The sequence below is a fragment of the Harpia harpyja genome, chromosome 5 (assembly GCF_026419915.1).
Source record: "Harpia harpyja isolate bHarHar1 chromosome 5, bHarHar1 primary haplotype, whole genome shotgun sequence".
Classification (NCBI taxonomy): Eukaryota; Metazoa; Chordata; class Aves; order Accipitriformes; family Accipitridae; genus Harpia; species Harpia harpyja.
In genome coordinates, this window is record NC_068944.1 from 53485559 (window position 1) to 53498847 (window position 13289).

General features: G+C 46.1%; 1 protein-coding gene across 2 annotated transcripts in view; it reads left to right on the forward strand.

The window, feature by feature from the left end:
* The first annotated feature begins 4279 nt into the window (after positions 1-4279).
* Positions 4280-13289, forward strand: part of LOC128142245 (neural-cadherin-like) — a 56250-nt gene continuing 47240 nt past the window's right edge. Inside the window, exon 1 of one of the 2 annotated variants that reach the window (XM_052788191.1) lies at positions 4280-5555. In XM_052788191.1, coding sequence (XP_052644151.1) covers positions 4484-5555 — 1072 coding nt within the window. In that variant the 5' untranslated portion in view covers positions 4280-4483. The remainder of the gene's footprint in view (positions 5556-13289) is intronic. The other variant, XM_052788190.1, reaches the window with a different exon arrangement.

Sequence of the window (13289 nt, forward strand, 5' to 3'; positions counted from 1 at the left end):
CAGACTGCTTCCTTTTAGACCAGTCAGGAAATGCGCTGATGTTGAAGTATTCAAGTTTATCCATGAATTCTTCAAGCACTCAGGCTTTGTGATTGCTTCGCAGAAAGGGGAATGGAGCTTCCTGGCACCATGAAATATATGTTGGTGTTTGTGTACTCTTCCATGTCTTTATCCAAAACTGAGACCATCATTACCAGCTGTGGAATACAGAATATTCTATTATATGTAATAGAATTTGTATTCATAGATATGTGTATATAAAAATGTGTATATGTATTTTATGTGTGTATATATCTCTGTATAAAATACATATTCTGATTATAATCAATGTTTAAGAGGTGTTAGGTAAAATTACTGTTGGTTTGGGTTTTCCCCCCCCAAATGATAGCTTTGTAATCTGTTTCTAGGACCTAGTTTCCCAGATTTTCTGATTTTTGCTGTAAGCCAGACTAGTATACTTCAATTCCTGTATGCTTTCAGATTGCTTAGGTAACGAATGTGATAGACATTTTTTAATAGTAATGAGATGAGATGCATCTCATTATGAATTAAATTGCATATATAGAATATACAAACATAAAGCAATATAGAGGAATACTGAACTATTCAGTAGGTTATAACACACCAGCAATATATACGTTTACCTTCAGCGTTTTGAGCAGCTTTATAATCCCTTGGACTTTCTTCTTGTTTCAAAGTTACAAGTGTCTGCTGTCAACCCTTGACTCCTGATGGTACCATACTGAGCAGTTACAGAAAGACCAAAACTATGTTAGACTGACTTTTTTTTCACACTGTTGCAATAAATACCAGCAGGTTCCGTAAGATGAGCGTGGATATAAAACGATGCCTTACGCCATTCTCCCCTCTGAAGAAAGTTGACAAAGGACGGGCAAGAATGCAGCTGCCTTCTCTTCACTGCATCATGTTATGCTGTCTGTGAGACCCTGGGCACAGAAGCTGTGGTCTCCCTGGAGTAACTGTTGGATGCTGGAAAGAACGCATGTGGTTTCCTTGGTTGATCTAACTTCAACTCTGGACAATAATGCAAAATCACCGCTGCAAAAGTGATTGACCTGTTTATGCAATTTTAGAAAGGTACACTAAAATCAAGTCTTGTTTTCATTTCATCATGGAAACTTGTTTCTGAAAGACACACTAAGTGTAATTTGTATCTATTTCTGCATTATTAACACCTAGATAAATGCTGCTGCTTTTTAAATTTTTTTTCTTCTTTTTTTCTCCTCCCAATTTGGCCCATTTTATGATGATCTGAGCTGTAGTCTGAACTGCTAGTTCTAGGGCCTTGTCCCAGCTGCGAGAGAGGGCCAGAGGAAGGCTGTTGGGCTTGCTGATAGTTTGGCCTCAGAATAGCAACTCTTAGATTTAGTGGTTGCAATTCACAGTCCCCAGTTCACCAGATAAGGTTTGCTAGGGAAGAATCCGAAAAATAAATTTCACTATGATTCTTTGGCAATAGAAGCTGATAGTGTCCTGAAGATATCCAAGGAGGTTATTTATTTCTTTTTCATGTTGTTTTCTATCAATCAAAGCCAAGAGCCATCTCCACTATCCTTAGTCAGGTCGCCTCCTGGATTAACGCTGTATCAGTATCCCTGTGGTTTCTGCTTCAGTTTCCCAGGAAGAGTCAAGTTCCTTTGCAAAATACGGCTACACAGAAAGAGCCGTACCATTTTCTTGGCAGTGTCATGAGAAGGAGTTGAGGTTACTCCAGAATGGTCGGTCTTGTAGCATTTCAATATTTACTGTACATACATATACATACATAATACAGCTTTTGAGAATTGTTTACCATTCCTTAAACTGTTTAGCTGCCTGTTGATCCCTGATGAGCACATAGGGTCAACTGTGAACAGTGGAAAATATTTTTTCCTGGTTTTTGAAGTGGTTGCTAGGACAGCATTTCGCCCACTGAGCCTAAAGAGACCCAAACACGAGCCTGTGCTTTGACTTCCCCGATCCCCATCAGCCAAAGCAGACCTCCCTCCCCACCCTTCAGTTCCAGAAGAAAAATGGTCTTCATTGAAAAGACTGATAGAGACGTTTAGTCTTTTCATCAATACTTTCCTATTTCCAACAAGATAATGCAGTTTGGTCCTTTTGTTATAGCTTGAAAAAACAACCAAACAGCCCATTATAAATAACTTTTACCATTTCAAAACATGTATTTAACACATATGTAACTGCCTCACACCAGTAAGAGCAATATTTCAGCCGTGCCTGGCTGGGATGCAGTCACATAATTTTAGAGCTGGTAATCACACACAAATGCACCTCAAGTGTGTTTGCATCTCTTTAAATTGTAGGGTAGGATTTGTGTCCACAAATATATATATGTTTTGTCAAATTGCACAGGTTTTGTGCAATTGGATGTTGAAAATAACATGGTTGTGCTAGTAAGTATCCACGGTGGCAAGGTTGTCGCTGGTTCTGCTCTGTACGGTGTGCCCTACATTCTGTCAATGGGGGTGATGTGCAGCAGAAGCCTAAATTTACATCACCAAAATGATGTGTTAATGAACGTGTTAATGATACATGGGTTCATATGTGTGAGGGAGAACGGTGAATAAAATCCAGCTTGTGTCTTGACGGGCTGTAGACAAAACCATATGTTTCTAAATGCACGTGTATGAATATAAGAGAATAGAAAGGGCAGCACATCTTGCAATGTAGCTTAAAATTGAGCACTTGATTTTGAGAGGATTTAATTTGCATGTTTGTGAGTTTGTGTAAGGCCGGTAGGACACATCGCATTTCAGAAGAGGGTGTGCTGCACTGTATCTCCGTGGTGATCTGAACTTGTCCTAAACTGAATGCTCATTTCTGGTCATCCGGCTGGCTGAGATTAAGTGTCGTAAGTTAATGAGCTTTCTTGTGCATTTGTGAGGCAGGGAATTATTCACATTTTATTTTTACATAGGGCTGAAACAGTAAAGATAGCACTCTCACAGCTTGCTACAGCACATTAACCCTGGATGGATCTTGATGCTTACTTTCCTGTTGTTACTGGTAAACAATTCCTTAAAAATGTTTGGGTTTACATTTTCCCTCCCAGTCTGAGATCTGCATCATGCCCGTTTTTAGAAACAATCATCCCTTCACTTTCCTAGGGTGAAAATAAAGGCTGACAGCTTGTAATAATGTGATGTGATCTGCCAGCGATCACCTCTCCTTAAAAGTGGTAGTTCCCCAGGCAGCAGAGGTGCAGATCTAGCAGTTGGTTGTCGCCTTTGACTGTTGCCCGTAATATTTGACTAAAGCTGATTGAAATGGTTTCTGGCTTTCTTTAGCAAAGCTTCACTTCCAGCCTAGCTGTGTCCTCACTGAAGCTACAACACCCCTGCCTTCCTAACAGCCTTCTAGTAAAACTAGCAAACCTGTGTTCAAAACAGCAAGAGGGAGCATTTCTAATGGAAAAACGTTAACACAGTTTGACCAGCTGGATGCAGAGGCTCGGCAAAAGGCTGTTCCTAAGCTGTTACCGTCACTATGCAAAGGGAGATGTGTTGTTCTTGCTTATTTGCAGGAATGGAAGATGCCGCTGGGACTTGCGCTTGGAGTGACGAGAAAATGAGTAATGTTTGGTTTGACAAGCGGTGGGGAGTGATTGGCATTGGATTCACGCTTCCATTGATCATGGTATAACCAGTGCAATGATTCCCATGCCCAGATTGTTTTACTTGTGTTTAGCAGGACTGACGCATCTGCTTGCCTAATTCAGAAGGACCATTTCAGTATTGCTTTCAAGAGCAGCACACACTATTCTTTTCCCCAAAATGTGTTTCACTCAGAGACTGAAATTTTAGATGCGATAATTGGTGCTATTGTTCAGGTATTGTGCTGAGACCTGTTTTGCTCTTCCCCCTTCTGCCAAAAATGCATCTTACCTGAAGGAGCAGCAACTGGTATATGCACTCCTGAGAGGCCACACTTCCAAGACAAGCCCAGCTCACATCAGAAAAATATGTCTGCTTGGTCACAACTATTTTTCAGCGATTCAAGTATCCCAAGGCCCTCTCTCCCTCACGGAATAGTGTTTTTTCCTCTCTTTCTTTTACTGGTTGCTCTTCTAGCTTGGCTGGGGTTTTTCGTACACGCTCGGGAAAGCAGGAGCTTGCCCGTTAGTCCCCGAGGTCACACACCCCCCCCCCCCCGCATCCCTCCCCCGGGAAGCACTGCTCCTGCTCCTCTCTCTGCTCGCTTCGCTTGCGGAGCAGCGGGACGCGAGCGGCAGAGCAGCCCGGGAAGCAAGCTCTGGAACTGGGGAAGATGGGGCATTTGTCCGGATTTGCTGTACGCTTTGCCACGGGCGGGGCGGGCTGGCCCCGTCCCCGCCCACGGCTCTGACCGGCCGCGGGGACGGGCCGGGTCTCCACGTGGCGTGGGTGTGCGCGGCGGGAGTGCGGCGCGGTGCCGCTCCGTGGGGTGCTCCGCTCCGCTCCGCTCCGCTCCGCTCGGCGGGATGGGCCGGCCGCGACGGGGCGGCCGCGGGCGGCTCCCGGTCCTGCTGCCGCCGCTGCTGCTGCTGCCGCTGCTGCCGCCGCTGCTGCTGCCGCCCTGCGGGGCGGCGGGGCTGGGGCGCGGCGGCGCTCCCCGCCTGCTCCGCTTCTCCGGCCGGGTGCCCGAGAACAGCCCGGCGGGGACGCCGGTGCGGGGCTTGCGCGTGCCGCTGCGACGGCTGCTGGGCCCCGGGGAGCCGGCCGGGGAGTGGGCGCTGGAGGGGGACGGCGCCTCCCGCTTCTCCCTCCAGCGGCGGCCGGGCGGCGGCCGGGGGCTGCTGCTGCTCCGCACGGCCGAGCGCCTGGACCGGGAGGCGCAGCCCGAGTACGGGCTCCGGCTGCGGCGGCGCCGGCAGGCGGGCCGGTCCCCCCGGGAGGCGCTGCTGCGGGTCCGCGTCCTGGACCGCAACGACCACCGGCCGCGGCTGCCGCCGGCGCGGCCGCTGGAGGTGGACGAGCTGGCGCCGCTGGGCACGGAGGTGGCCCGGCTCCGCGCCTCGGACGGCGACGAGGGCGCCAACGCGCGTCTCACCTACCGCCCCTGGCCGCCGGGCGCCGGCAGCCGCCTGCTCTTCGTCGTGCCCCGCAGCGGGCAGGTGCTGACCGTGGGCTCGCTGCTGGGGCTGCGCCGGCTCCGCCTCTGCGTCGCGGCCCACGACCACGGCCGGCCGCAGCCGCTGCGCAGCCCCGCGCGGTGCCTGCGCCTGGCCGTCCGCGGCCGGCGCCCGGCGCCCGGCGAGGAGAGGCGGCGGCGGCGGCGGGGGGCTCGCTCGCTGCCGCCGCCCGAGCGGCCGCCGGCGCCCGGCTCCCGGCGCTACACGGCCCGCCTGCCCCCCGGGGCGCGGGTGGGCGACACCGTCTTCACCGTCCCGCGGAGTCGCGACCGGGCGGCGGGCGGCTGGTTCGAGCTGGCGTCCCCCGGCGCCAACCCGGTGGGGATCGACAGGGCCTCGGGGCGGCTCTACCTCCGGCGGGAGCTGCGAGCGGGCGGCCGGGCGGAGGTGCTGGTCAAGGTGCACCGCGGCGGAGGAGGAGGTAGGGGGACGGGACGGGGATGGGGGGGGGCGCATCTCCCCGCGGCGCTGCCCCGGGTGGGGCGGGACGGCCGCGAAACGGCCGGGCGGGGACGGAGGGTCGCCCCGAGGGAGGGGGTACGCTGAGCGGGCACGGCCGTGCCCGGCACTTGTCACTCGAGGAGCTGCAGCCGCCCTCCGTGGGGCGTTGTGGCAGCTGCCCCCCCAGCTGAGGCTGGGTTTGGTGGCGCGGTGGCTCTTCTCCGCTACCGAGAGAAGCTTTCACCTCCTGCCTTTGAAGGGACAGATGAAACGTGTGGATAATGGCGGGTTTCTTGGTTGATGTTGTATTGTGAGGAGCTCCTGTCACAGCAGGTTCACTTCTGTAGGACCGGAGGGGCCTGCTGGCGCGTTAACGAGCAGTTAAAGGGGGGAAGCACATCACCACAGACAGCTTGTCTTCTGGCGGGGGGAGTTACTGGAGGGCCTCTTCGGTTCCCTCTGGTCCTCCGTGGCCTGGGGAGGGAGAGGTGACATTGCCCTGGGAGCGCGCGCTTACAGACCTGCATCCACAGCCCAGTGAGCTTGGAGATCCTTCTGCGACCGTTCGCTGAGCAGCCCTGAAATGGTGCTGGAAGCCAGCTACGGCAATGGCAGAGCAGTGCGCGGGAAGGGAAAGAAGCCGTTGCAAAATAGATGTCAATGAGCTTAGGACAAGAAAAAAATAAAAAAGATCTGAATCTGGAATCCTAGGCGTTGGTGTAGAGAACTAGATGGAGATACTGTTATGCCACTGTGTAAATCCTCTATACAGCAACAGCTTGTATACTGTATCTGGTTCTCCTAATAATACAGCCAAGAGAATGGCTAGACTTGTTAAACTTCTTAAACTGTGTTAAGCTTGAGGTGCGTAACGGCTGCAAGAGCCATCCTTCCCATATGTTACTTTCATCTTATTCAGAGGAAGTTTTATATTGTGTTTGTAACTGTAGCCCAGGTCTCTGATAACATTACTGGTTATCATTTGCTTGGGGTTTGTTTTTCATTTTTTATCTTAGATGTTTACAACTTCACTACAGAGGGAATATTTACAGTTTCTGTAAATGGTTTTTACAGCTTCATGCTCAGGAAATGCGAAACATAGAGCTGGGAGGAAAACAAATGTGTCGAAGCGTGCTGGGGGTTGTGATCTTTACCATTGTGCACTGTGTGTAGTCTGAGAATCCCAGAGCCGCCTGCCTGAGAAACTTATTCTTGCAGGAATGGGCTGTGTTGTGCAAGTGAGAAACATTTAGCGTAATAAAAATGCTGCACGGTATTTCTAGGTACTAACTTTAAACAAGTCACCCGATGTTGAAAGTAGAACTTCTCATTCAAGCTGAAGATGGAGTTGGAAAGGTGACCTTTTGGTTGACCACCTTGCTTATGTATTATGAAAGTAAATAACCTTGTGAGCAGCGTTGTACAAATGATTAATCATGTTGTCCTCTCCAATCTGGTGCTGTACAGCATGTTTTTACCACTGTCTATGCACTGATGATGTATTGACAAGAGATGAGCCTCAGGGAGAAAGGAATTCGATGATCAAGTGGGACAAGGTCATTTTAGACACTCCTTTAAGCTACTTTGAAAATCAAATCTCATAACTTTGTACAGTAACAAACTTGGGATATTTTTCTGGCTACTTATTTTACAGGAAGTTGATGAAACAGTGGAAGGCTTTGAGCATCCATTTTTAATCTGAAGAAACATGGTGAACTGTCTAAAGCCGAACAGAATTAACTTTGGTCTGCTCCTCATTTCTCCTCATGCCTCTTACTAAATATAATTAACAGCGGGTCACATAGTAATCAATATTATGGAACTATGTGCCGAACTTTTAATCCTCTCACTAATTGAAAAACAAAACTATTGGACCCTTATTAATTGCCATCTCTTATGTAAAAGTCGTGAATGGAAGTAGGCGTTTCACAGGTGCTGAAGGAGGCTGTAGCATAATGCTGTTTCTTGGGTGTAGTGTCTTATGGTAGAATATGATCAGTATTGAACCCTTATGACTCGCTGGGAGCAAACTACATTTTAAAACAGCATCTGTCAAATCTTGAAATTCCTGAAAATACAGCCTAGACTGCACACGGAAAGATTACGTGGTTTGAGTCCCTTGCACTTTCTTAAAAAACTTCCACCAGGATGCCTACTGGGAAGGGAAAACCTTTCAATCCACATAATACAGCTTCTGTAAAAACTAACAAGTAACATGTATATGTTGCTGGCTATGATTTCAAATTAAGATATAGCTTAGGGGTTTTTTTTTCATGGAGCCAGAAATGGCCCATTGCTTCCTGGCACCCCCTGACATTTTTAGAACAAAATAAATCTGACTCCAGAAACAGAAATCTGACCTGGCAATCAGGTTTGGAGGTCATACTATAGGCTGCTTTTTTTTTCCCCTCCTGGTATCAGACTGATTAAAACCATCTGTGGATACCATTGCTATGCCTTCAAATTCAGGTGCCGACAGAGAAAAAGCTTGCTTCACTTAAACCGTGAAACCGTTTTAATAGCCAGGGATCATTAGACAAAACGGCAAGCTCCAGGATGAAGGTTATTGTGTTACCCTGTCTGTATGTATCTTTGGAAGAATCTTACTGTAAAAAAAAATTGGTGTGAAAATATATAATGACCCGGAGGCAAGAAATAAACGGCAAGAATTCTGATAAAGTCTATAGCTGAGAAACCAACAAAAAGCTTAAAAACCGAAGAGGTAAATGTAAAGTTTATGTTACTTAGAATTAAGAATACTTAAATATTCTTAGTAAGGTACGTAAGAAGCTATTTAAATGATGAGAAAGCCTTTATCATAACAAGTTAAAGAGAAAAGCAATAGGAGACCTTAAAAAGAGAATATTCAGCCCTTTATTTTTAATGTTAACACCTTACATCCTTTTATACAGCCTATGATTTCATATTTCTGAGTTTTCATTACATTACAACAGCAGGAAGGCATTTAAAAACCTGTTTTAGACCCAGATCAAAGCTGCACCATGCCAGAAATATCCCTGCATGCTCTCAGTGTTGTCTCACGCTCCAGGAGCGGTGTGGTGTGTGGCAGGGTTTAATTTTTGTGTACAGGCTGGCTGTAGCTTTGCATTCACAAAGAAAGTGAAAAATTGGCTGAAGATTTGTCTTTGCTGCCCGTGTGTGCAGTAGCACCTGCAGTTGCCTTTTAGCTCTGATGGTCCCACTGGATAAGTCTACAGTAGTATTGAGACCTTCCTTCCTAAAATTGGAGAGGTGGTGTATGAGTAGAAAACATGTCCAAGTGCTGGTGTATATTAAGAAATATGTCATGAAAATAATGCAAAGTGATCTCTGCAGGCTGGTCTGTCGAGCTTGCTGGTTGTGGTTAACCAAGGAGGGAAAACTGAAACCCACTGACATAGCTTTAGATGAGGCAGTTGGTACAGTCACATTGCCCAGCTGTTCTGTGGCTGTGGGCTCTTCATCGACAAGCTAATGTAGTGGTTTGTGGGCTTTCAAGGGAGTAAACACACCTATTTCCATAACTGTGATGGTAAGGAAGTTACCTTGCCTTCAAGGTATGGCCCTCTCTACTTAGTCCCACATGAGTCCAGTTGGTGCGCTAGCGTGTTACAAGGGGATACGATACCCCTTTAGGAAATGCTTTAGTGTTTCTTAATTAACAAAATACATAAGCATGTATCATAAAATGAAGTCCCAATATACTTATAGTCTGTGTGCTGCTCTTCAGAATTAATTTTCAGATGTCTCTGCTGCTGATGCATTGATCCATCTGCTAATTCACCTTAGGAGTATTGCTGAGAAACCAAATGTGTTAATTTACAGAAACTTCACCCTCAGGAATCTCTCGTCAGTGTTTGGGGTGGAGCTGACCCATCATTTTCATGACAGCAGACTAGCTGTATTAACACTGCCCTCATACAACTTTTCTTAGGAGAGTTGGAGAAAAGAAATTCATAAAATTAAGGCTTTAATTTTGGAGGGGGGACCTGTGCTCTCCCGTGCAGGCTCTCCCTGCTGTGAGAGCTCCTCCTCCCCCTCCAGCTTCTCCCAGTAAGGCTGACAGCACGTAGCTGGGGCAAACACATGAACATCATAGGTGTTGCTGACCGGTCTGCTCATCGAGACCAAGCAAAAGCTGCTTTCTCTTTTCCTTTCTCTCAATGGGCACCTTTATTTGGGATGTCTGTCTTCTGGCCAGCTGTTGGCTTTCATAAAGCTTGTTGGAGCAAACTCTCCACCAGATTCAAAAACTGCTTGGGCAGGAGAGAGGCGGCACAGTAGACAGCATGGCTGTGTAAATATCACTTCTTTAGGCTAAAAGGCATTTCTAAAAGTGATTATGAACTCTGGTTAAAGATTAATTATTGCTATAAGACATTTTCGTGGAAGTTTAAATACTCTTAAGTAGAATATTCCTACATATACTTTAGTTTGGGGGAGATTTCTGAAAGGCACAAAAATACACATGGAAAAGTTTTCATGAGGCATGTCCATATGTATTTTAATTTTTTTTCAGATTCAATACTTCAGTGTTTGTAGGATACTGCTTAGTGGATGAGGACTGGATTGCAGGTTCTTAGGGGACAGGGATGTTTTAGAGTTAGTTTATGAGATACTTAATACAGTGACCCAATCTTCTCTGATCCTCAGGTAGTACTGGAGTACGTGACTGACCACAACTACAAAACAAAGACTGGAATGTTCAAAAGCAACTTGAATTTTAAAAATATCTGTTGTTAGTCAAGGATAATGGTTAGAAACTGGGGCACCAGTGTGTCTCACAACCACAGAGCATCTAGTTATTAAAAAGGCTGATGAACTGGCATTTATGATTTGCGAGGTGGTTTATGCAAAGCTGTCTTACAAAATCCGAGTGAGAGAAGTGAACAGTGCTTGAAAGAAAAAAAACAAAACAAAACCAAAAACCCAAGAAAAAACAACCAAAACAAGGAGACATTTTCATCTAATATCATGACAGTATTAGATGACAGTAGGGGGATTTGGTTGTCTATAGCTTTCGAGGGGCATAAAAGCTGCCTCTCAGTGCTTCAGCCATCATGCTTGTGGTTTAAGTAGCTCCACAGGGGGGTTTCACCCCAATTCTAGGCCTGTTGACTTGCAGAGGTGTCAGTGATGACAGCCGTGGCTTTTTCTCTGCTCCCCCAGAAGAGCAGGAGGCCTTGTCTCCCTATCCTCTTTGCTGGAGCCTCATCAAGGGGATGGGGCTGCTAGCTAAGGGAAATGTTCATCATTGTCAGTGGCTTATCTTTATATCACTCTGTGTTGGGCAGGAGGTGTGAAGTGTAGTATCCTTAAACTCGAAGGCTTGCAGTTTCCGATTAGTCTTGTGTTTTCTCTCGTCTTCCTGCACAAATCCCTTTTGTTTTCCTTCTCTTGATCTTTCCTGAGGCTCCCCAGATCTGTCATACATTTGAGAAACTAGAGTGTGAGCTGCACGTTGTAACCCCTGGTGACTGTAATGTTAAACATAAAAAAAAAAGAAAAACATTTCTTGTGGCAAGCAGAGAGTCTGGTCTCTGCTACAGATCTTGGAAATAGGTAGTGGTTCCCCCATCTTCACGCTGAAGTGCAGGGTTAAGGCATCATGCTCTGTCAGTGGTGTTTGTTGGGGTGGCTGCTGCCTGCCGTCATGCTTTGTGTAAGCTGCTGCCTGCGAAGCATTTTACCCTGCTGCCTCCACAACTGCCCTGTCTGTGGGGGGCTCTGGAGCCAACTTCAGCCTAAATAAGTAAGTCTTTATTTTTTTTCTTTTTGCTTCTGCCAAAACACACTGATATTTTCAGTCTCCAGTATATCCAATTACATTTTGTAAAAAATTACTCTTGTAAATTGTAATTTATAAGGAAAGTTGCAAATTTATAGCACAAGCATTTATAGTATTTCTATTATATTTTTATATATATATATACACACAAGATATTTTCTATCATCTCAAACATAATTTTGTATGATATTTGACATAGAAGTTTATTAACTTATTCAGTGCATCAGGTGTGTTCTGGCAATTACATTCCTTTTTACTTTGAGGAAATACAGGTCATTTGAAACTAATTTTGTGTTTTGGTCCTGAAGATGACATGGGTTTCTTAGCCGTGGTAGTAACCATTTCTCAGGTGTACATTTCCTGGTGAGGGTTCAATAGCGACCCAAAGCTCCTGTCGTCTTGCCCTGCCACTGAGGGGTAACAGTGTGGCCTGACAGCATGATGAGGGGCTGTGTGGGCATCCTCCCTTGATGTAATGAAACCTCCTCTTTCAAGCTAGGTAGTTTAGAAATGTCTTCGCATACCATGCTGTCTCTTTTACATTCAAATGATTCATTTTGCCAGAAGGGATATAAGCAAAACAAAACCTACCAGGTTTTATGCACATGTTTTACTTCTCATCTTCCCAACATCAGTCCCATCAAACCCACATCAGTCAGTGCAGCTCTAATCCTCATCTCAGGAAAAGAAAATTACTTCTATCACATTTCCTCCTTCCCTTTAGGGAGGAAAATAAACAAATAAAGGCACACAGAGTTGACAGAAGCTTGCAAGAACGGCCACTTGCAGTTTAAAAACCTTTTCCCGTTCTTTCTTTGCTTTCATGCTCTTGTCCAAGGATGGTGCAGGTATATCTGCTCTGATCTGCTGAAGTGTGTTTAGCCCTCAAAGATGGAAAGTAAGCAGGCCTTCATTGCGTAGATGGCCGTGTGGTGAGTTCCCCCATCCTTGCACTTGCTATGTCCTAACCCTTTTTCTTAGGTTCCCCTTAGCCGGTGGTTGGTTGGCATCCCTTTCATGCCATCCCTGACACGCCTTTCTTACATGTAAGCAAGAGGTAAAGCTAAAGCCTTGGGGATACGCTAGTATGTCCAGGAAAATCAGCCCCCCTTAATATTCTCTTCTAGATTGATCATACCAAGACTCTTTTTCAAATGTGTGGTGTGGAGGCCAGGTATTTTATCCTGTTGATAGTCTTGTTTCACAGGCTATAGAGCCTGCTTTCCTGATTATTTCCTCCTTTTCAGTGGATGATTTGTATTGACAAAATGGGTGAGCTGTAACATCACTGGGTGATGTTGCATTTTGATTTAATAGGATGCTGTGGTTTTGTCAGTGGAACAAAATAAAACACTATTGATTTCAGAGGCTTGATCTGTTAATGCCTTTGCAGTTACGACAGTTGAAAAAACAATGCATTGCTGGGAAAAAAACCTACTTTATCAAGACTGGTTTTGTTTCACTGACTTGTTTCAAGTCAATGCAATAATTTTCCATAGTATTTGATTGCCATGTGTCTATAACACCTTAAAATCCTTGAGTTTCTCATGCCTGGTGTGTGTGCAAAGAGGAGACAGCTACCAGAACAGAAATGTCTGCGCTGCTGAGTAGTGATGGCTCAAAGTGCTGCTTCTGAATGGCTTTTTCTGAATGATGGGGCAGAATAGTGGTTGACTGGCCTCCTGTTAGTCTCCAGTGCATGTTCAACACTGTTTTTTTTAGAGTTTGAGACTTGCTCGAACTTAGACCTGACCAATATAACAGTCTTTTCTTCATAGAATCATAGAATCACTTAGGTTGGAAAAGACCTTTAAGATCATCAAGCCCAACCATTAACCTAGCACTGCCAAGTCCACCACTAAACCATGTCCCTAAGTGCCACATCTACAGATCTGTTAAATACCTCCAGGGATGGCGACTCAACTA